Below are 22,712 nucleotides of genomic sequence, written 5' to 3'. Positions count from 1 at the left end.
TAATTGAACAGGTTTTTAAATACCCTGTTCTGTAATGAAAGATCACGTGAAAGATCCATCGGTATTTGATATTTGCCCTATTTCAACAAACAATTCCAGTGACGCAACCCATTACAAACGTCGAACCCAATATCAACAAAACAACGTTTGAATAGAAATACAGATTTATTTGGCATTATATACATATAATTTAAATATCAATCATCAATGATTTTTTTTATACGTGCGTAACTATCTGTAACATGGATTTATATATAATAAAAAAAAAAGGGGCGGGGTCTTGCGCTTACGTCATCGTTGTTATGAAAACAATCGTTAATTGATGATATATTCTACATTTCTATTAATTCTTTAGTGGGTTTTTAAAATTTTCTTTCAACTTTTTTAATTATCTTAGTCATAAGATGATTCCCGTTGATATTTTTATCAGAAAGCTGTGAACAACAATTGTTAACAAATTTGAAGAAAAAAAAAATGGAAAAAAATGAATCACACGCATAAGTCACTTGTTATGTCTTACGGAAGTTACATAAAGGACTTAAAACGTGTAGGGATGTGAGGTGTTAAACTTGAGTTCTATGAAAACGGAAGTTTTATAAAAAGTACGTTTTAACTGGAAACCATAAGAAAATTAACTGGGAAGTCTGGACCCAGGGAAAACATACATATCTTGTTTCAATCAAGCTTTTGCAGGAAAAATCCAGTACAAACTAGATTTAACACATACTACATGCATGTGGTGCACCCACTCACAGCTTGTGAAATTGTCCAATTAAAAAAGGTTAGAACTATTTCTTAAATGAGCGCCGTGAGAAAGACTGAAATAACATGAATGGAAATTTTCGTTCTCACTGAACCCAGGTATACAGTCAAACAGTAAGATTGATTACACGTGTGTAAAATAGGTGTAACTGTCCTTCAAGGTTGATAAGCAGGCCCCTTTAAGCTAAAATTTTATGCCTACGTCAGAAATAATACATTTTTGTGAAGATGAAATGAGATACGCTTGTGTTTGTAAATAACCTTTATGGTGTTGACCCGGTCATTTCCCACCGGTTCCTGGTTGATTTGGTACACCTCGACTTTTTCAACGAACCGTGAAAATGACCGTTACATTAGATGGACGCAGGGTCAGCATCTATCAATGGGTCTGTCAAAGTCATGGCCACTTTTTCATATAAAATTTATGTTCTATAAAAAATGAACACTCCTTCATCAAATACCTCAAGCCATACCACTGGGTGAAATTTAAGAAATTTTAGAAATATGAGAATAAACTTTTAAAAATATGTTGACTATAATAAATGTGCATTATTTGGAGTCCCATTTCAAACAAATGTTTATCTTTTTTACGAGTTAAATGAAAAATGTGTCATAATTGCAATCTAGTGTACTTGCTTTAACAACTTCGATCAATATTTCCGTTTCTTCGTTCAACCTATGCAGAATTTCAGAGAATATTAATTTTAATAAATTGAAAGAGTTTCTTTTCTCAAAAACTTGTCATTTAAGCCTAGTACAATATGAACACTTTGAATGAGAAGAATATATATTTCTACTTTGGATTTTGTTATCAGAAATTCTAAGGAAATCGAATTGCACTCTACAAGCAAAACCGATGTTCTCTGGAATAATTCATTCACCTTGGCCACGTGTCTAAAGTTTGAACTTTTCTAAGGTAAATATTGCTCAATACAAACAGAGCGAGGGAATCTTCCATTTCGTCAATGAAAGTCCCCGATGACAACTGCCATGGCTCTGTGTGAATCGAAGCGTGTTAAAAAAAACACGTGGCGGTTGTTATGTGAAAGTTCAAAGATATCATTTCACTGCATTTTAGAATAAAATTATTCCAGTTGTGTGATGTTTATTATGCATGAATGGTATAATTAGAAAACTGAAAATAAATATGCGCTCCTTTTACATAATATTCAATGCTATTCGATGACAATCTTAAAGTGGTATTTGAAATCTTATATAACAACACCCTATGTTTATGGCTCAGAATAATTTTATTTTAATTTGAAAACACGAAATGCTTTGTTATGAAGTTTATTATGAAATACTTACATATTATATTCATTTCAAGACAAATGTTTTTTTTGGTTGCCAAACTTATTACATCAGTAATAACACAGGCGCGTTATATCAAAGTCAGGGCGGGGACCTATCTTAAAATACAAACAAAAACAAAAGATAAGAAAAAGATTATAAAGTTCTCTGCCATGCAAACCTCCATTCCTTAAAGAGTGTGTGTGTTTGTGAGGGGGGTTTTGGACGGTCTCAGTGCCAAAAACAATGAGGGGATGGGTTGCTCCCAACCCTCTTTCACCAAGTGCTCGATAAAGTTTGACATACCAATGATAAACAGAGGTATCTATGTTATCAACTGAGCTTTTTATATAACCTAAGGCATGTAAATGATTATGTAGGACAGGTCTGAAGAAATCCCCCACAATGCCCACTCCCCTCGCTGAATTGTGTCATCACCTGTTGATCTCAAAGCAATTTGTTCGTTCTCGATGACATGTGGGGGTAGGATTGGGGTATACAAGGAATAATGATAATAAAGCAAACCTTTGTTGAAAGTTTAGAAAATATCTTAATTTTGTGTTTTGAATTTCCTCCTGATTATTATCATTAACTTCATATTTGAAATTTTCTTTGGACCTGACTAACAACAAGCGATAAGGCGGTCCTAAAAATGTGAGGTGATAATACCAGGTATAACCTGACCTTAAAGGGACTTGGACACGATTTGAGATCAAAAATTTTATTTTTATTTTTTAAGTATAAAATGGTTAACTGGTGCATTTTAAATGATTGACCAAAATATTGAAAGTTAAAGTCAAGTTACAAGCGAGATACAGAGGTAAGAATTGGTTGTTATGTAAACAAAGCTCGAGTCTTATAGTTGTTTACAAAAATGTAATGTAGAGAATTACCATTCCGTAAACAAAATGACATGCAAAAAACAATTTTAAACTAATTCAATATCTTCATGAATACTATTTTCAACAAAAGAAATATACATTTGATTGAAACTTACACCAATACAACACATTTGTAAAAAATGACATTTTCGAGCTTTGTTTACAAAACAAAGAATTATAAACTCTGTATCTTGCTTATAACTTGATATTTGACTTTCAAATTTTGACATAGCATTGTAAACTTCTATATTTATCAGTATAAACATTGAAAATGGGAAAATAAAATTTGAAAATTTTAAGTCAAATCGTGTCCAAGTCCCTTTAACAATAGCTTAACTCTTTTAACTGGTGCTATATTGATTCTTATTTGTTTGCTTCTTTTTTTTTTTTGGTGGGGGGGGGGGGGGGGGATCTGTGCACCTCAATGAGGGGGACAACTTGCAGTTTTTTAATAGACAATGAGGAGTTGTCTTTCCATACTTTTGGACCATTTTGCATTAATTTAACTCTACGGGAAAATTTGGGTTGACAAGTTCATAAACCCAATCACAGATGTACAGTTAGCTGAGGTCCATATAAGGAAAAAATACATCTGATCCATTTTGAATTATAATGATTTTGCATTTATGTACTTTACATGTTATTGATATCAGCTATTTTTGACTCATGAATATTAAACATGGATTTTATTAGAGCAATGGACTTTTCTTTCCTTTTTATTTGTTGTAAAATTTTAATGTAAATATGATTATTTTAAATTGTTTTGCATTTTATATACGTCTTTATGATAAATAAGACGAAAAGAGATCTTTGCATTGCAATAATATGAACCAGTAATTTTTAAGAGTGCGTTTTTGTCAGAATACAGGGCATGCGCATGTGACAGCGTTCAATCAGAGTATGCAAAGATACGTACATGTGATATAACATAAAATATGTTCTTTAATTATTATTGATTATCATATTTTAACTAAAGGTTCTTCACTTTTGAGTGCGCACGTATATACGCTAGAGTTATCTTTTCTTAGACCACAAATTACATTAATCAGAATTATCATTGCATACAAAATTCGGCATTTATCTCAAAATATACTATCCCTTACCGAGATATATAAAAGAGAATTCCAGTAACTTTTCTGAAATATAAAATAAGAGGTAATTTAAAAAGAATATCAACACTAGACTAATAGCATAACAGAATAAACAAATTACATGTATGTACGTCTACATACATAAATTACTTCGGTAGCAAACACAATCTTCAATATTTTAGGAGAAAGGTTCTTTACTTTTAAATCTCTTTTCTATCTAGCTTTAGAACTGTAGCTCCCAGGCACGGGATATTTCATCTGTCCGTCAACCAAAATTTCTCGTGGAGCTAAGTTCTGCCGATAGTTTCTATATGCACTTGATTTTAAAAGTATAGTTTTTTCTTTCATGTTTTTTAATTTCAAAATTATGTAACACTTCGGGGATTACTTCTCCGTGGAAGAGATGCATGGATAATGAAAAATTCAAATACATATATCCCAATGGCTGTTTATTTTTTTTTAGAAGCTTTACTGAAATAAAACTCGATTTCATGTGTATTACTTTAAAGGTATCAATGCTTTTCTTAATTTAAGTTGGAACAAATGATGTTTTGTTAATCCATGTACTTTATATAATTTTTAGTTCTAGTATATTTAAAATCAGTTGCAAGAAACCATTCCAGACCGATGAAGCATACTGTCAAACCAATTATAACAGTTCAGTGTAAGTTGACCAATTGTGGTGAAATAAAATGAAAGAGCTACTCCCAAATAGTTATGTGCAAGAACGTATTCTAATCGACCTTCTTGATAAGAGGCTTCAAGTGGGATTTTTTTAAAACATCTCTCCATCTACTAAACACTGTATTATCTTGCACATTGTTTTTAACAACAGCAGGGAATCACATAACAACGTTTGGGGGTATGCACATCTTGAGTTTTATTAATTTAGTGATTTAGTGAACATACGATTTTTAAGCAAATTCTTAAATATACACATATATTTTGTCTAAATCGTAAATATATATGATAAACACATGCTACCACCGTCCCAGCCCCCTTCCTCCTTAACATATGCATGTAACCACCGAGGCTTATACCGTTCCAGCCAACTCCACCCTCGTTCCAGCCAACCCCCCCCCCCCCACACACACACACACAACAACAACAACAACAACAACAACAACAACAAAAACACTTGATGGCACTTTTAGGAGACTGACGTTAGTTTAATCATTGCGCATTGAAAACTAAAACGGGCCTGTATTTTTAGATGGCCATGAAAAAGAAACAGATGGTAGATTTTCTTGAAACTTCTCAAATCTTCCCACTAGAGTTGATGTAAATTACATATGGTTAAAAAATAAAGACTTTAGCTATTGTAGTTTTTACGCAAAACCCCCAAATCAGCCTGCACGATTTCGTTATTCCTGAAAACTTTGAGACGATTTCTCCGACAATACATTTTGTAACTTAATTTGCTCATAGGAAGTATACACAGTTGTAAATAACTAAAAAATAACTATTAAGAAAATAGCCATTATTCAATTGGATTGTCCTTCAGTCTCTTATTTGCTGTATATATAGGAGAAATTTGATTGGCTTCATCAAGACAACCCACTTCGATGAATTCCGAGTGGTGCGGGAGCCCGAAATTATATTAGAGGACCGAAGAGAGCAGAAATCTATTCCTGAGTGCAGAGAAATCCGGAACACGTATAAATATTTGTGTTAGCTCACATTCAAAATGTTTGGAGAAAGAATCGTTCTTCGATTGCAAACATCTTTTCTTTCTCCGCTGAGCGAGGCCATTGGCTCAGTAATGGCGGCGGACGGCTAGTGTTTCCAACGAATGCTACCGGTTTTTACTTTAGCTCTGTTGGACGTTCGGAAATGTTGATATGTTAAGGCCAGGATTCTAATCAATGCACACACCGTGTCCCGACTGTTATCCCAGAGTTCTAATCAATATATAGCAAAAAACAGATCGATAAATTGAAAAATACAACAGTTACTTCCCTTTAAATTATGATCAGCAGCATTTTCATTGCTAAGACTGACAACTTCCGGTTAGTGACTGTGAACTTCGCACATTAACTGAAATTTGAATCAATTCGGTGGAGTAATCTTTAGGAACTGTGAGAGATTGGAAACGTTCTCTTTTTATCATCGTTTTGCCGGGGACTAGCTATCTTCTACGTGTTGTATCATTTACATCAACCTCTGGATCAATTGTGGCCTCTCTACCATTGGAATTCACAGCTTTAATGTGGAACATAATTTCATATGCTGCAGTGTTGGAATTCAAATTTAAAATTTAAAACTCGATTCATGAATAATTAGCTTTTGTCATCTCACGAGGAATCGAATATTTCAGAAGATTGGAAGTCACGTGATTTCGATCGATATGGCGTCAAAACAGTGCTTTGCAAGCATCGATCGTCAGATGTTCAGTAACATGCTTATTCTTTTATTTCTTTAGATTATTGAAAATGTATCTGTGTTCTATTACAAAATGAAACAAGTTCACACCAGCTACATTTACCGGCGTTTTAGAAGAAAGTGAAACCATAAACGTCATTGATATCGTTTTGACCATGTATAGTTAAAATTTAGTGTAGGCCAGTGATCACCAAACAGCTATGAAACCAAAAGAATCAGATTTGTTTATGAAAGTCTGAGTTCACTCAAAGCTCAGTTTTAGCGCATGTCAGCTAGATTACAGTGAAAATGGCTACATCAGTAGAGACCAGTTTACCAGGTATTCTTTCTACTTTTAATATATCAAGAGTTTATGTTTAGGTGAATACCCTTAATGGCTGATCTGCGCGTACCCCAAAGCATTTTTAAAATAGATTGTTAGCATAGCTACTATTTTAGGCCATTAGTAAGAATTAAAGGCCTCGGCCTTTTTGAGTTCGAAGGTCAGGTTTGACTTTATTTCTTGTGCTAAACTGTTCTTGTTTATAACCGTATTTATACCTTGAAATTTGAATGCTTTACTATAAAATTTTTACATGCATGCCATGTAAGTTCATGACAGGCTCATTTCATCTTCAGTTCTGTTTTTTTTTATTTGAAAATCTTGATATGTATCATATCGATACAATTTTGTTGCAAATTTTTTAAAGTATTATTTGATCCTTTCGAGTGTAAAGGAGGGTATGCACGTAATTTCAAAGAGCACGCGGAATACCTGTATATGGGATACCCACTTCTTGTCACTTTGATAACAAAGCGTACTTACTATGTGTTTAACTCTCTGTCAAAGATTGTCTGGTACGGCACTAATTGAGCCCTGGGTTACTTTATGTCCCATTATCTGTACGTTTCCCCTCCGTGGAAGCCCATAGAAGGCGGCTTAGAAGGGTTAACCAAAGATCAGCCTTAGTTGTTCGGTTTATTGTGCACATAAACCACTCCAAAACTCCAATTTCGGTTCATCCAGAGGCAGTTCCAGCTTGGCTCCAAAATCAAATTTGGACAAATTAACAACTGTTATTGAAAAGTGACGAGGACGGGCCAAGAGAGACAAAAACGGTTGTAGTAATGTCTGTATCTGATTAACGAACTCTGAATGGGAAGAACTTTATCAGGATGATTGTGGCGCAATGAATATCTTAACAGCAGGGTGATTAATAAAGAAGCGCGGTCTTGTAAGTTTTCCCCAATATTCATCGAATTTTAACAACTGGAATCAAGCAAGGTTCCAAATACACTTGTCTGGAGACCATTATTATCAAATTAGTGATGCGCCTTTTTTACTTCAATGGAATTATCCTCGCTATCGCCAGGGTTAAGTGGGGGATGGGAAAACGATCTCGGTTTTAAAAAGATTTTGACTCAATCATATTTAAGGAAGAATGTTAAATGTATTTTGAGGGATATTTTCACTAAATTTAGTGACTAAAAGTGACAGATATACTTTTTTTATTTAAAGATAATTGATAAACCCAGCAAATGTAAAACCAGTGTATGAATGCACATTGTACATGTATTTCTGAGTTAAAAAAACGAGCATGCGTAGTAGATGAATTGGCTGCATGTAGCATGAAGTCTGCCTACATTTCTGCCATCTATAAGACGTTTCGTTGGGGGAGCGGATAATGTGAAGTAATATCTATTGATTCCCGCCAATCTTGATTCCGAGTTCGACGATGGGTAATCTATTAGGACCCGCGCACTGTGTAATTAAAACTGTTCCCCCTGACACTCGCGTCAACTTATCCTTCATTGAGGCAGAATTTTGGGGGGCTGGTATTGATCCCAAACAACCCAAAACTGGTTCCAATTCGACTTTTCTTTTAAAAGAAAAAAAGAGAACTAAGAAAAAAGTGTCATTCCGGTCATTAGCAGCCAATACATTTTAAGGAATATCTAGTTTAATAAACCGAATTTTGATCCCAACATTCCGAAACTGATTCCAATCTGATAATTAATAAAATTATGAATGATTTAGCTTTTAACTTTTTCAAAATCCTGCATAAAAACTTGTAAATAGAAGTCGAATTGATAAACAAAGCAAACCAAAAAGCGGGATTGGCTTAAAATAAACTGATCATTTTATCAGATCGAGACATATAGCTTTATCCGTGCACTCATTCGGGGTGTACTAGCTGAAGTTCACAGTAAATATAGAACCATCACTTTCACCGGTGTTGCTTGGTTATCCAACTAAGCAAATGCAAGCGGTAGATAAAATATATCGATTTGGATTCATTTCTAAGGCATTTAAAGTTTATAAACAAGAATTCATACACCATCTTGTTATTTGCAAATACAAACCTTTTGCTGTTTGAATGTGACGTGACGTAATGAAATGTTTTGGCGGTTATTTAAATGTTTTTTTTAATAACTAATAAGGCTGTAGTTCGGTAACTTCATTATGTGTACTAGCATATCAATAGAACTTTAGTACTAGTATGCGCGTGTTTAACTGTGTGAATATGCAACCACTTAATTACTACCCGAAAAAAGTGCTGCTACTATATAGAGAATGACAAGAATGACACGTGTAGTCAGAGTTACCAACCATTTAAGTGTGTTACACAATTTGTAATTTATTTATAAATTTCTACCTGTAAGCATATTACGATATAGTACTTTATTTCTTAATTCAAACGCGAGTTTTATCATTCAGGACGTTGTTGTCTTTGAAGACTGTTCACTGGTTTAAAAAAAGGACACGAACCCCACATTACCCAAGAAGTAGACCTTCATGCCATTTCTGAATTCATAGAGGGTCCATTACATCTCTGATAAATGATACTGTATTTCTTAATGTTTAAGACACACCCAAAAGCTAGCAAGATTTTAGTTTCGGTTAAAGCATGCTATATTTTTAAACCTATTGCATTGATTATGTCTGTCACTCGCTCCACTGGGAGGGATCTTTTTTACGTTTACCTCGGTACAGAAATTCAGGGGAGAGACCCCTGTAAATGCGTTGGAACAGTGGTTATGTTGGGGAGGTCTGTTAATCCCCTCGAGTTGGAATACAAGAAACAGCCCATGTCTTGCTTATTTCAAGAATGACATAGCTGAAGATTTTATGTATGGCACGAGCCAATTACAACTGGCAAACGCAAGGAATTGATAAGGCGCAGTCCGGATATGGTTAAAAAAGAGGAGGCTTTCCCATCCTTTTGTGTATTTCGATTTTAGAAATAGTCTGATGAAGTAAAATGAGGTGAGAATAATAATATGCAGATTAGGTTGGAATAATCGCCCATTAGATGGAGAGCGAATTGTCTGACGGTGTTTTCTACTGTCTTAATCAGAACAACGTTTCGGTTGAAATTGATTCTACTTTTGCTTTACAGGTACACAGACTTTAACATATTCGTGCATGGATGCCGTCAAGTTGTTGCAGAAGAAAACGACAACGGAAAATAACAATACATCAAAGTCGCTGGAATTAATCCCATTTCAAAAGGATGGACTTAATGGATTTCCAGTTGTGTTTTCTCCCAAGCATTGTTCGGACGTCAGGCTGCCTGCGTCCTTGTATTACCACAGGAACAGTGATCCCCTTCTTCACGGACAATCAAAGGTGAGGCAGGAGGAAGAGTTTGGAAGTTGTTGCCAAATATCTCGCGAGAAGAGACGCCAAAGTGACAAAGGACCAAGCCTGAACGGACCTAGAGGGCAGGTAAATAATGTATGTGTTCACCCAACCATTTCCAATGCCCACAGAAAAGACAAAAACCACATGTGTAATGGCGGGCCACCTAATTTCATAAAAGTTAATGGTATACTTCCAAAAGGAACACTAGAAAAAGAGTTATCACCAATCTCAAGAATTGTCAATTCAATCGATGATTTCCATGTGCAGGTTACTGACACTAATGAAAGTGCGAGCACTTATGAATACCCGACTGATTGTGACAACTTTAAAACGGATACGTTGTCTGGGTCCGATTTACTTTTACATAATAGCAGCTACCCTGATGAAGCGGAACCGGAAGTCATAAATATAGATTTGGAACCACGGGTTGTGTGCAATGGGACACTTATTTCGTCATATCAAGAAGATGATGATGATGGGACTTCCGAAAAACAACCGTTTTTGTCTCATCATAGCGCGAGCGGTTCCGAATCAAACTTTTCTGCTAAACACGGCGTAAGCTGGCACAAAGCACGCCAAAACGACAATGGCGATTTTGTGGACCAATCTGTGAGTTTACCAAGTAGCTTAGAGAGACATTCCCACGCGATACATGAGCCAAGTGTGACGGACTCAGAAACAAGTTTATCAGTGAAACCTTTCAATATTTGGAATAAGGGTAGACCTTTATCCGGGCTTTCGTCACGGTCCATTTCACCACAGCCCGGCCCAAGTGGATATAGCGCCGCCAAACATAAAAGAGACATCGGGAAGAAAACGGTGAGATACAGCGACGTAATAGGGAGCCACCAGACGCTGGCGTCCGGTGGCAGCATCAACAGCATTAATACCTTCCCGACCACTCTGGTAAGCATAAAGGCATTGATACCGTCTCTACCACTTTAAAGCATTGTTACCTTCCCTCGCGACACTGGTAAGAATCAACAGCATGAATAACATCCCCACCAATCTCCTAAGTATCAACAGCATTAATAACGTTCCAACCCTCTCGTAAAAATTAACAGCAAAGATGACTTCCCTACCATTGTGGTAAGCATCAATAGCATGGATAATTTCCCTAACAATGTGGTAATAATCAACAGCAAAACAATTTTTTTTACCACTGTGGTAAGCATAAACTTTCCTGTGCCTCTGGTAAGGATCAACATCGTTAATAAACAACATTAATGATCGAATTGTCTTTTCCCACCACTCTTTATAATTATTTACTTGTGTTAATCATATGGAAAACGTATTCGATCAGTTGATACATGTATTTCGTATTACATTTTTACGTTAAAAAAATATGAAGAGGGCTCGATGATCGTGGCCATTTTAAGACTATATTTGTTTTCTTAAGAAGAGATTCTTAATAAGGACTAGACTTTGACCCGTGTGTGCACGGGTAGACATACTGCATATGATATCGGACATTTACGAAATAGATACATCGACACACCGTATTGTTGACATTAACATAACCAAGCTTTAAGTCTACAATAATGCTATTAATTTCACTTCACTCTGCTTAGTTAGAACGATCTAACTGTGTCTCGGGGAAGGCCTTCACCACAGTTAAAATGCCTCACATATGCCCGTACTGTAGCAGAAAACTGCAGAATCGCTCCGATACGATTTTGGAGAAAATTAATGAAGCTGCGTTGAAAATAGCAGTCAAATTGTTCATAACAAACCATTTTGAGGCTGTAAATACCTAATTCATATTTATGAAGAATTCAATTTGGTTTTTTACTCGCTTCGAATTTATACTCCATGTTGGCATTCGGAACTTTTGGGATTTTTCATATCAAATACACCATTAAATGAGTTAGAGTTATCTCCCGTATTTCCTTTGAAGAACAGAATTAATGAAAATTTACACGTATTTGTAACATCGTTTCTTTGTTTATCCATGCAAATGTGATTTTGTGGAAACATTTAATTTAACTAAAGAGACTCCCATGATTTAGCATGAATGTAATGCGCATGCGCAAGATTGTAAAATCCAAAAAATCCAGATGATTTCCGGATTTTTTAATTAATTAGCGAAGCTTGATTGAGGAAAAATAAAAACAAATTGGTAATCTTCAAGTATCAATGTTGTTTAAAATATATAAAACAAAAGACAGTACTCTTCCGATTTCTCGGTATTAAAGCCCAAAAATTCGAGTCTATTATTTTAATATAGTAGTAGAGATATATAGGAAAAATACTCAAGTTAATGTATATGGATGTTTTCGTTACCAAATAAATGTTGATAGCTAAACAAGTTCATCTATAAAAGTTTAAGGTAGATCTGATGGTTAATGTGTTGGCCACTAAGCCTCCTTAAGGGCTCCTCTGCAGTACAGAATAGTTTGCATCCATCCTTATTACATAGTTTAGCTAATTTCACCCCTTAATTCTGCTAAAGTTCGTTCATTATGTAACATCTGACATTATCTATCAGTAAGTCAAAGACAGAAATAAGGCAATTCTCACCATTATTCCAAAAGAAGAAAAAACATAAAAACATAAAAACACGGCTCAAAGAGATAGATCATTCAAGCTAAATCTTCCCCTCGTGGTTCAAAATTGCTTTTACCAAGTTGGGGGTGGTAATTTAATGACATTGTGAATCGTTCTACACTCAAAGTTAGCCCTGTCCATCGATAAAATTGCCAAAACGAGCACGCCGTTTTTCATATTGATGACATTGCTATAAATGTTACGTTCCGCTTTAGCTTGATAAACTTATTTTATTACGTCACTTCCTATGATTTAATCCTATATCGAGTAAAGTGTGACTGAAATACAATAAACAATCACGTGCTTCCTACGGTTATTGTGGATTTAAAACGAGAAATAACTGTTAAATTGACGCTTTACTATTTGTTGTCAAAACTGTGATGCAATTTCTTCTTTGACATATCCGCTGATGGAAAAAAACCAGGTGCTACCGTCACCAAAATTTTCTAATCCCTCAACTCATTCCTCAACTCAAATCCTTTAAAGAAAAGTGCATAAACTTGAGGTCAAACCTCAGATTTGAGGCTGAGTATTGACTTGAGGAAATCAGTGGACAAAACTAATGGCAAAAGACCGAAAAGAAAAAAAATCAAGTAAAAAAATTCTGGAAACAGCGAAATTCAAAGTTGCATTTAGTATTTTGTTTTTGTGTGTCCAACATTTCAATACATATTGCTTGCATGTATACTTTACAATTTTAAAGCATGTCGAGCACATTTGTTAAGTGTGTCTGTTTTTCATTTATTCGACGACTCCTAAGGTTGCAAAACTAGATAAGACGATGCCAATACAGTAAGATACATCACAGAAGCATTACGTTTATACACTAGTTTATAAGAGATAGAAAACGTTAACAAAAAGATACAGTGGCAGATATAAATTTATTCAGGTTGTATGTCCTCAGTTTTGTTTTGTTTTTTTTTTTATTTTTTTTTCAAATATGAGTGTTGTTTTAAAAAGACACATAACACAATGAAACCTTGTTTCACTATTAATACTCTACGTACTCAATTGATTTCGATCGGTTAGAATTTCTCACCCAGTTACGTTTTTATCGATTCGGATTATTTAGCAAACAGATTTTGTGAATCATTTTGGGTCCTTTGTCGTGACGTAATCCCAATATCACCAGCTTGTCCAGTCAGAAAAGACCAAATGACTAATATATCTGTCAAGAACGCCATCATCTGTGACGTCATGGCTAATATTCATTTTTTTTATATTAAACAAAGCGAAATGATAAATTGATTAACGCAATTGTTAGCACCGATTCCCTCCAACGTTAAATTACAAATATTTTTGTTGATATACTTCATTATATTGTTCGAATAGAATGTGTAATATTGCAAAAGAATTTCGCCATATGTTGATCGGCCAAAACGGGACGATTTTAATATCAAGAGAAATTACACGAAAAACTTTGGCATGGCGTAAAAGCTGAGGAGTGATTTTAATCGTTAAGCCAAAAACACTTGCTCTCAGTCAAGATTCTTTTTGCCATTTTTAGATCCGCGATGAAAGAACGAGTATCGTTCAAATATAAACAGACCCCGGTGTAGTATTTGTTGAAAGAAAAGATGCATATGCATTTGTTTACAAATCCATTTCTTTGAATGCCTCATTTGTTTAGGAGATTGATTCATTTTTGCATCACTAATGGACATGTGACCGCCTGTATCATAACCATCGCATCTGTCTAGAGAAAAATAACAAGAGCCATAAAATCTGATTGCAGGTAAATTGGATTACATGCCGGGTTTTCCCAGTTGTACTTTTTATCATTGGAACATAACAGCACTCCTATACATATCTGCTATTGATCCAGTATGTTAGCATTAGCAATGGGCGCAAATATTATTTTTCAAATGAAAACTAATTCGATGGCTTTAGATACGATTTGTGTATTTGTGCAACACCACGATTACACAGAAATTTAATTATACGGACCATCTAGAGATAGAGACAGTCTATTCAAAATGAAAGTAAAAAATATTGTTTGTCAATGATAAGGATCTCCTTTCAATATCATTCATCATATCAACACGTGATGTAGATGGGATTTGTTTTTCAATTCTGTAATATGCCCGATACAATCACATAAACAATGCTGAGAGTCAAGGCTATAACCTACAATAATTCTCCTTTATTCAACATCGGTTAAGATGTCCTTGTATTAAAGTGTCAAAAGCCAGTATGTCTCATGGAATTAAACACCAAAACAAAAATAGTTGTACAGAAAACAGGAAAAAAGAGACACTTTATCTTATACTGCGTATGCTAATTCAATATTTCCTTGTGGTTAAGGTGGAATAACATATCATCACAAAATGGCTGACCCCTGATCGAAACGACATTTCCTTTTATTAAAGGGATATTATGGACCGAAACATGTAACGTACTCCATAGCCGAGTCACGGGATGAAGTGTTCGACTTGTTATCCATACATCCCGAGTTCGAATCCCGTAGGGGCTTTTGTTATTACTAACTGGAATAATTATTTTAGATATTCATTTTTTATCCCCAAACATCAAATTTTTCGCTTATTTGACAATTGTACAGTTTATTTATCATTATATCTTTCATTACCAAAAAATTTCCTGTTAATTTGAGTGACGTTTTCCAGGTGTGTTATTCCACCTTAAACGTGATACAGGTATTCATAAATGATAAAATAAAAATCTGTTTGCCGAACACACGATTTTTTTTTCTCAAATCAAGAACCCGCTGCTGGGATCACATATGATGCAGCAAGTTTCTAGAGGAAAATGACACGCAGAATTTGTTATTTATTATGAAAAAATCTTTATCTATTATTCAAAATTACCACATTATATAAGCTATATAAAAGATTCCATTAATAATTAAAAGGTACAAAAAGAGATGCACAGTTCAGCCTTGCATCAGATTGTTCACCATCTTGATCACGTGACTCGTGACCTTTAGTTTTCTTGAGGTTCTTTGTACTCATTTTTCATTCAAGTAGTTAGGTATCATTTTGTGGAACAGGTGATCGAATGGCGCGCTGCATTGGGTGACTGTGTTCGTTATTATAAGCAAAACTTCCAACATTTCAATCGATTTCCATGGAAAGTAGTCAAGGTCATATCCCGTATTAACAACTGCTGGAAATATAGAACATGCTAATTCGGGCAAGCCATTTCCCACGTATATTTATATTTACAATATCATTGGTACAAAGAAACTCACTGTACTGGGTTTTTTTTGGGGGGGGGGGGGAGGGGGTGATTTTTTTAAATTTTGATTTAAGTCATACTAATACATAGCAATAACGTGCCTAAACTATTACTCAGATAAATGTACTAAGCTGTAGTTTGTGTACAGAAAAATCGAAACTCGTCATTACTTACCATTTTAAGAATCAATTCTGATATAAACGTAAATAAGAATACAATGAATGTGCACTACGTAAAAAAGAATGGTTTTCAATAGTCGATAAGTTGTATGAAGTTTGATATGATTTAAAAATGCTTTTTAATTCCTTATTTTTACTTCGAGTATGGTTTCTGTGTGAATCAATCTTTTTAAATATCATATTTACGCAAGTGCGAAATATCACGGCTGACTTTAAAACATATAAATATAATTTATTTCTGCTTATTAGTCATTTAAAATTGGTATGAGTCATAACAAATGTTGAATCACTTTTGTAGTGAAATATTTAAAATTTTGAATAATAAATGCCTGAAATCAATTTAAAGAGGTCGTCATTCTACGTACTAGAAAATAAAAACTGTAATGAAATAAATATTAGCAGTCAAGATTATCTCTTCAGTCTCTATTATATTTGAGTTTTGGCCACACCTTCAGATATGATATTAAGCGGCAACATTATTGTGGTTACAACAGGCTCTTTCTAGAACCCGATTACCTTGGGTCTTCTTCTTGCTTTTAAAGTGAAAGAAAAACCGTTTCTCCACCCCAACCATTTTCATAATATATCAGATTGGTATTGAATTAAAGAATTGTAGTTCAGAACAAATTACAAGTACCCACAGCGTCCACAGCGTGGGTGATCAGTAATGACATTGGTCCATGCTTTATCTTCAAGTTTACCAAATTTACTTCCAAAATGACCCATTGACATTGTAAAAACCACATGTTTTGTGTCAGATTATTAATTAATTCCACATAATATAGGCTTTAATGTTATGTAATTTTATTTCAATCGCTGTTTTAGTCAGAGATATAAAATTACAATAAAATGGCTACAGCCTCAAGTCTAAATCATACTTTTCTGAAAAATGAAGCAAAATTTGTTACATTTTAATAATAATTCTTTATATAGTACTTGAAATATTAGCAATTAAAATTGAATTTTATTTTTATTGATTTATTGTTTTCTTTTGTGAATATTTTTTCACTTTACTTCAGTAGTTTTTCAATGAAAAACGCAAATCAATGTTCATACACAGTAAGAACGTATAGTTCGTATAGTTTCCATACTTGCATATGACTTAATTTTAATAAACAGAGCTACTGTATATGTGTAATAGATATTCTGTATTGGACCATTCGTGTTTTATCGGCCCAAAATGCATGTTTCTTTAAATTTTAAAGTCCATCTCTTTTAAACATTAAAAGTTAATTCGAACCTGCGACCCACAAATACCCTCTTTTAAACAGCACTTAGAACGGAATGCAGACCTCTCAATTGCAAGCTTAACCACGGGCGGCCGGACTTACATGGAGTTTTCTTGGACAAAACGATAAATCTTATTGGATAGCTCACTGAATTAAATAAGTTCGCAAACATGGCTATAATTAAATTAATATTTCATGAAATTGAAGATAGTTGAATGCTAGTTCTGCCGTAAATCAATGTTAAACAAAAAGCAGTGAAACCAAGATTTTCCCCCTGATACTTTTCTTTGCCCAGCTAATTAAACATGCATAGGTATAATAACTTGTGTGAAATATGAGTATAATTGCTAGATCTTTTCTTAGCTACACTCAGTATACGAAACGTCCATCAAATTTCATACATGTACAAAGTGCTTTTATCGGAAAATAAATATGCACGTATGCCGTGACAGAACGGAAGATAATTATTTGTTATTTCGTTTCTGCAATTATTGCTCTACTTCAAAACCATAGATGGCAACGTACATGTATCCATGGCCAAAGTTGTAACCCTAGTGGTCATCAAGTACAGCTATTAGATCACCCTGATAAAAATTACTAGTATATGTCTGAAAAAAAATACGCTCGTATTAGATTGGATATGAAAACTAATGATGTAAGCATGTTTTGGTACTTGTGTTCTATAGCTAGAATTTCACAATAAACCAAAAACATTTGGTAAGCTTATGTTGGAGTCAATGTTCTGTACATAGCATTGATAACAAGCTATGATACATCTTTTTTTTTTAAATCTCGTTTTTTTCTTATGTACTTGGACTAAAATCTGTATTCAATATAGCAATATCTTAACGCTAATGCTAGCTAATCCCATTTCTTTTTCTAAGTACCATACGAATCAGCTTCTATTTACTATGTAATGCATTTTGTTTTGACCTTCAACCACCTATTCATTGCATCCTAGCATTTAACTCCTCGAGACAGAATGAAACTGTCCAACATTTCAGATCCCCGAAACACTAATGAAAAATGTTTTTGAAAAAAAAAAATGATATCGAAGAAATGTCTATATTTGGACCAAGTTTTCTTATAATTATAAGTTTACTTCTTTTAATATCATCTAAAGACAAATGTCCTTTTACCCAGGAAAAAATCAAGTACGGAAAAACAAAACTCGTTTTTACTGACATATTGCTTGAATATCTAAATTTTTGTTTCATAATATTGGTCTACGCTTGTGTTCGGAATGCTTTAAATTTATTGATGGCAAAGTTTGTCAAACACTGTTGATTGATTGTCCATTTGCCTGAACAGTAAGCAGGAGTTCAATTAAAAGTTGAATGGTATCAAATAATCATACGATGTATAATGGATATTGTTTTTTACCACTTTGCAATGTATCCAGCTAGATGTTTGGGGTTTTTTTCACTATTCATTTTCTAAGAACTTTAATTAAATAATAAAATAAAATAAGTGGTTTCAAGTGTAAAACTTTGTTTACAAAAGATAAACCTTTGCTAAATGATTTTCAATTCAATAATCATATATGTAAATTTGAAAAATGCTATTTGATTATAAGACACTTGTAAACACAATTTTGCCCCAATTTTTTTATGTAGGGCAAGGTTTGAATCCTGCTTTCGTGACGTGCAATAGGCGCTAAGTCCCATTACTATTGATTAGAAATATTACGACATGAAGCTAAGTAAACAAGACCAGATTAAGACATTTGTATAACTGTAAGATTCTCCCTTGGGGCTTATAAAATCTTCCCAACCAATTTTGAGTTGCAACCTGCTCTAGTGCCATTTCTTCTGGGCGAGAGATGGGGTCGGGTTGAAGTGTACACGGGAATTGTTCAATATGAGAAGATCTATATAGTTTTTATACACGCTAACATAACATTAAGACGACGCGACATATCTTTTCGAGAAAAAAAAATTTTAATTGCTAACTTTGTTATTTCCATTCAGAGGTTGGGGTGTTGGGGGATGTTATCTTTTGATTACTTTTATATACTAATTATGTAATGAACACAATTATTATTGAATTATTAGATATTAGATATCATTTGGGTTTTTTTTAAAAGATCAGCTCCTATGAGTACATTCTATACATTGTTTTTTTTTTAGTGGGAGGGGTTTTTGATTATTTTGTCTTGTTTTGTTGTAATTCTATTTCTTTGTCTGTTTGATGTTATCTTGTTTGCTTTTCTTTTTTGGGTCTTTTTTTTGGGGGGGGGGGGATGGGGGGGATGGGGGGGGGGGGGGGCTTGATAATAAAAGAAATTACGATCACAAGCAGCGCTACATTTGTATTTAAAATCACAATTTCAGATGAGATCTGTAGCATATTATTAAGATAAAAATAGTAAGATAAAATACTAGTAGCTGCTACTATCAACATAGGAATTGTTATACGTAATTTTGATATGTAAATTAAGACATTTGAGTTTTTGTTTATTTGCATACTTGATCAGATTTTTCTAGATATTTCAAATAACACATCTATTACGCAATATATTTGAATTTGGTTACCCACGTGACCAAATCTTATGAAGCCCAAGGGCTTTTCAGTAGATTTGATCATAATTATTCGACTTCATATACCCTTGTTGTGTTTTTGTTGCTGTTGTTTTTAACATCGACTGATTCATCATTTACGTACAGACATTCTCATTTTAAATTGACATCACATGCCTTAAATCATTTAAAGCTTTACCCTATGGTATATTTTCACGTGGTATTCCATCGTTAATGGAGATTAGGTTAGTTAAAACTGGTTTGTTCATAAGTAACAAAATTACCTAAGAGCAAATTAACAACGTAAAATAGAAAATAACAATTACAGAACGATTGAAGTAAAATTTGACCTTACGGGGGCATGGTCACAATTTCGTCAAATTTTATTTTTCTGTTTTGATTGTTTAATGTGCTTTAGCACTGCATTTCTAATGATCATCCGAAATTTGGGTGTCAGTCACAGAGTTATAAGCAAGATACAGAGCTCACCATTCTTTGTTATGTAAACAACTTGTAGGTTCGTGCCATGTTTTTGTTAACATTGGTTTGATATACCGGTAAAAGTTCTTTTTATCAAGCTGATTTTTCTATCTGCTAAATTGTTTTGAACATAAATAAACAATTACTTACGTTTGTCACATTCATTTAAGGTCGTAGCATGGAAATTTCTTTTAATCATTCAAAATATAAACAAAATCATGACCTAAACTTTTCATAACAAAGAATTGTGAGCTCTGTATCTCTCTTATAACTCGACGAATGACACTCAAATGTCTGTTGAATATAACAAATGCCTCATGCATTGAATTATTATAAACATTAAAAACGAAAAAATAAATTTTGACCAAATTGTTACCATGCTCATTTAAACCATTGCTTGATATAAAGCATAACTTAAGGAAAATGGACTATAAAATGGGGAACACCGTACATGTACATGTATATTACAATTTCAAATTTTAAATATATTAACTTTATGTCATAATGAAATCATGCAATAGCAAAATTGCCAATTGTTCTCGGTTTGATTGTTTGATTAATCAAACAAACACCAAGAATGTTTTTTGAAAGTCAATAATTTTGGTAGATGTAACCATCAACTTAAAAAGCTTCATTCTTTAAGCTTTATTATGTTACATATTTAAACATTTCAGTCATTCAAAAAATGACAATTCTTATATGTAGTAGGTTAAAGCCCCAATCATTTATTTATTAAAATTGGTTCGTTTTTTTTAAATAGCATGGCAAAACTATGAAGCATAGGCCTAGTGTATTATGCAATACACACAAAGGTTCATTTTAAAATGTTACTATTTTGAGATTTTGATACTTTTTTAAGAGTTTTATATTAAACCAGTTTATATCAAAATGTTTCTCTAAATGCTTTTATTTTAAAATTTTGTTTACAGTACGTTATCCTATTCAAGACAGAAATACCATCTACATCTTATTCGGAAATTTCCTTTTTACCAGTCATTAAACTTTCTCAACAATGTCAAAGAATTCCCTTCTTCTATAGGAATATTTTTTTGAACGGGGAGGGGGGGGGGGAGTATTGAAATTGTAACATAGTTGACATCAGCACTAGTTCAATAACTGTGTGTGTGCACACATGTAAGTTATTTGACCACATAAAGTGCATTGGTCCTATGTTATCTAAACAAAAAGTTATCATGACCCTTACAAATAAATACTCTTCCTAGCGGAAAACAACAATAATAATGGATGCCTGCAAAAGCTCAATGGTTTTTTATGTGTCCGACGTCAATTATATGTTTTTTCATAAGTTCCATTATTGCGGGTGTTAATGTAAAGTTCTCATGTATATTACTGGGTTGTTTTTTACTTTTACCAGAGTGAAGAACATATGAACAGACTGGACCGAGAAATCAGAGAAATCGAGAGAGTTGGGAAGAAGGCCGACAGAGGAACTATTTACTGCGCATGCGGGGTTCTTGGACTTGTGATAGGGTTGATTTTAGTCTTCGTTTACATTCTGTGATGTAAGCATATAAATTTTAACTTTGTTATGATTGACTGTTGGAGCCTTTGAAAGATTTATTATTAAAGCCGTTGAGTTCGTTTCAATTAAAACATATTTCAATATAATATCTTTGGTTTTCAATTTTGCATCGTTTTTAAGTTGGTTTTTGCCTCATTATTTTAATGCAGGTGAATTTTTGGTAGTGTTGGCAAAGTTTTAATCAAAATGACCAAAAAGAAACTTATACACACATAACAGGTTTTTCGTATACCTTTAAGACCGATGTATACTGTATATTGGGTTATTTTCGCCCCGTGTATATTCACTTCTATACTTGCAAACGGTTTTACTTAGTACATACAGTTTAGTTAAAAGGCCATTTGAGACATTCGAATACGCCCATTTACTGACAACGGAGGCGGAAGGGCGAGTATACAACGGGGGCGAATATTTATGTAGAAAACACATCGGAAACTGTGACAGTAAATTAAAAGCTACAATAATGACACCAATTTCTCCAACTGCAACTGGTTGATCACGCAGAGAAAGTTGCAGATTATGAAATATAAAATCATACTGATAACCAATAACTTGAGCCGACGTGTCAGAATTGTAAATCATTTCATGCTTTAGATTTTTAATAGCATTATCATCGGGATGAGACTGAATGTCTCTCGTGATATTACTGTGTATTGCAACATCACAACAGAACTACTTACCAACTATGGTCTTCAATAATTAAATAAATAATCAAGGGAGTGCAAATAAATTTCGGGTTTTTTTTAAATTTATTGATTGATTTAAGTTTGTCTTTCTTTTTTGTGGAAAATTCTGCACGACTGTTCTTCAGGACTAGCACTATAGTAATGTTATTCGAAGGATAAACCAAAAATTAATAAGGGAGAATTTTGAATGTTTTATTTCTCTTTACAATATTTGATATGATTAAGAGTTAAAATAAGAAAATTTGCTTATAAACACGACTCCGTTTTGAAAATACTTTTTATGACGTATACGATAATTTATAT

The 22,712-nt window shown here is 33.7% G+C and overlaps 1 protein-coding gene across 2 annotated transcripts; it reads left to right on the top strand.

Moving 5' to 3' along the window:
* The first annotated feature begins 5,265 nt into the window (after positions 1-5,265).
* LOC128165905 (uncharacterized) lies at positions 5,266-21,800 on the top strand. 2 transcript variants are annotated; one of them, XM_052830848.1, is made up of 3 exons: positions 5,266-6,725; positions 9,787-10,937; positions 21,556-21,800. In XM_052830848.1, the coding sequence occupies exons 1-3, from the start codon at positions 6,695-6,697 to the stop codon at positions 21,700-21,702; spliced, it is 1,329 nt and encodes a 442-aa protein (XP_052686808.1). In that variant the 5' UTR covers positions 5,266-6,694; the 3' UTR covers positions 21,703-21,800. The 2 variants fall into 2 exon arrangements, with proteins under 2 accessions (XP_052686808.1, XP_052686815.1); XM_052830855.1 differs by lacking the exon at positions 5,266-6,725 and adding an exon at positions 9,420-9,653.
* The last annotated feature ends 912 nt before the right edge of the window (positions 21,801-22,712 follow it).

This window comes from Crassostrea angulata, chromosome 1, assembly GCF_025612915.1.
Source record: "Crassostrea angulata isolate pt1a10 chromosome 1, ASM2561291v2, whole genome shotgun sequence".
NCBI classification, from domain to species: Eukaryota; Metazoa; Mollusca; class Bivalvia; order Ostreida; family Ostreidae; genus Magallana; species Magallana angulata.
Note: the sequence above shows the minus strand (reverse complement) of the source record. Positions and strands in the feature narration are given on the sequence as shown.

Excerpts from the sequence above, each read along its gene's own strand:
- LOC128165905 (XM_052830848.1), top strand. The coding sequence starts at position 6,695 with ATGGCTACATCAGTAGAGACCAGTTTACCAG. Across the intron at positions 6,726-9,786 it reads AGTAGAGACCAGTTTACCAG|GTACACAGACTTTAACATAT; the intron begins GTATTCTTTCTA and ends TTTGCTTTACAG. Across the intron at positions 10,938-21,555 it reads ATACCTTCCCGACCACTCTG|AGTGAAGAACATATGAACAG; the intron begins GTAAGCATAAAG and ends TACTTTTACCAG.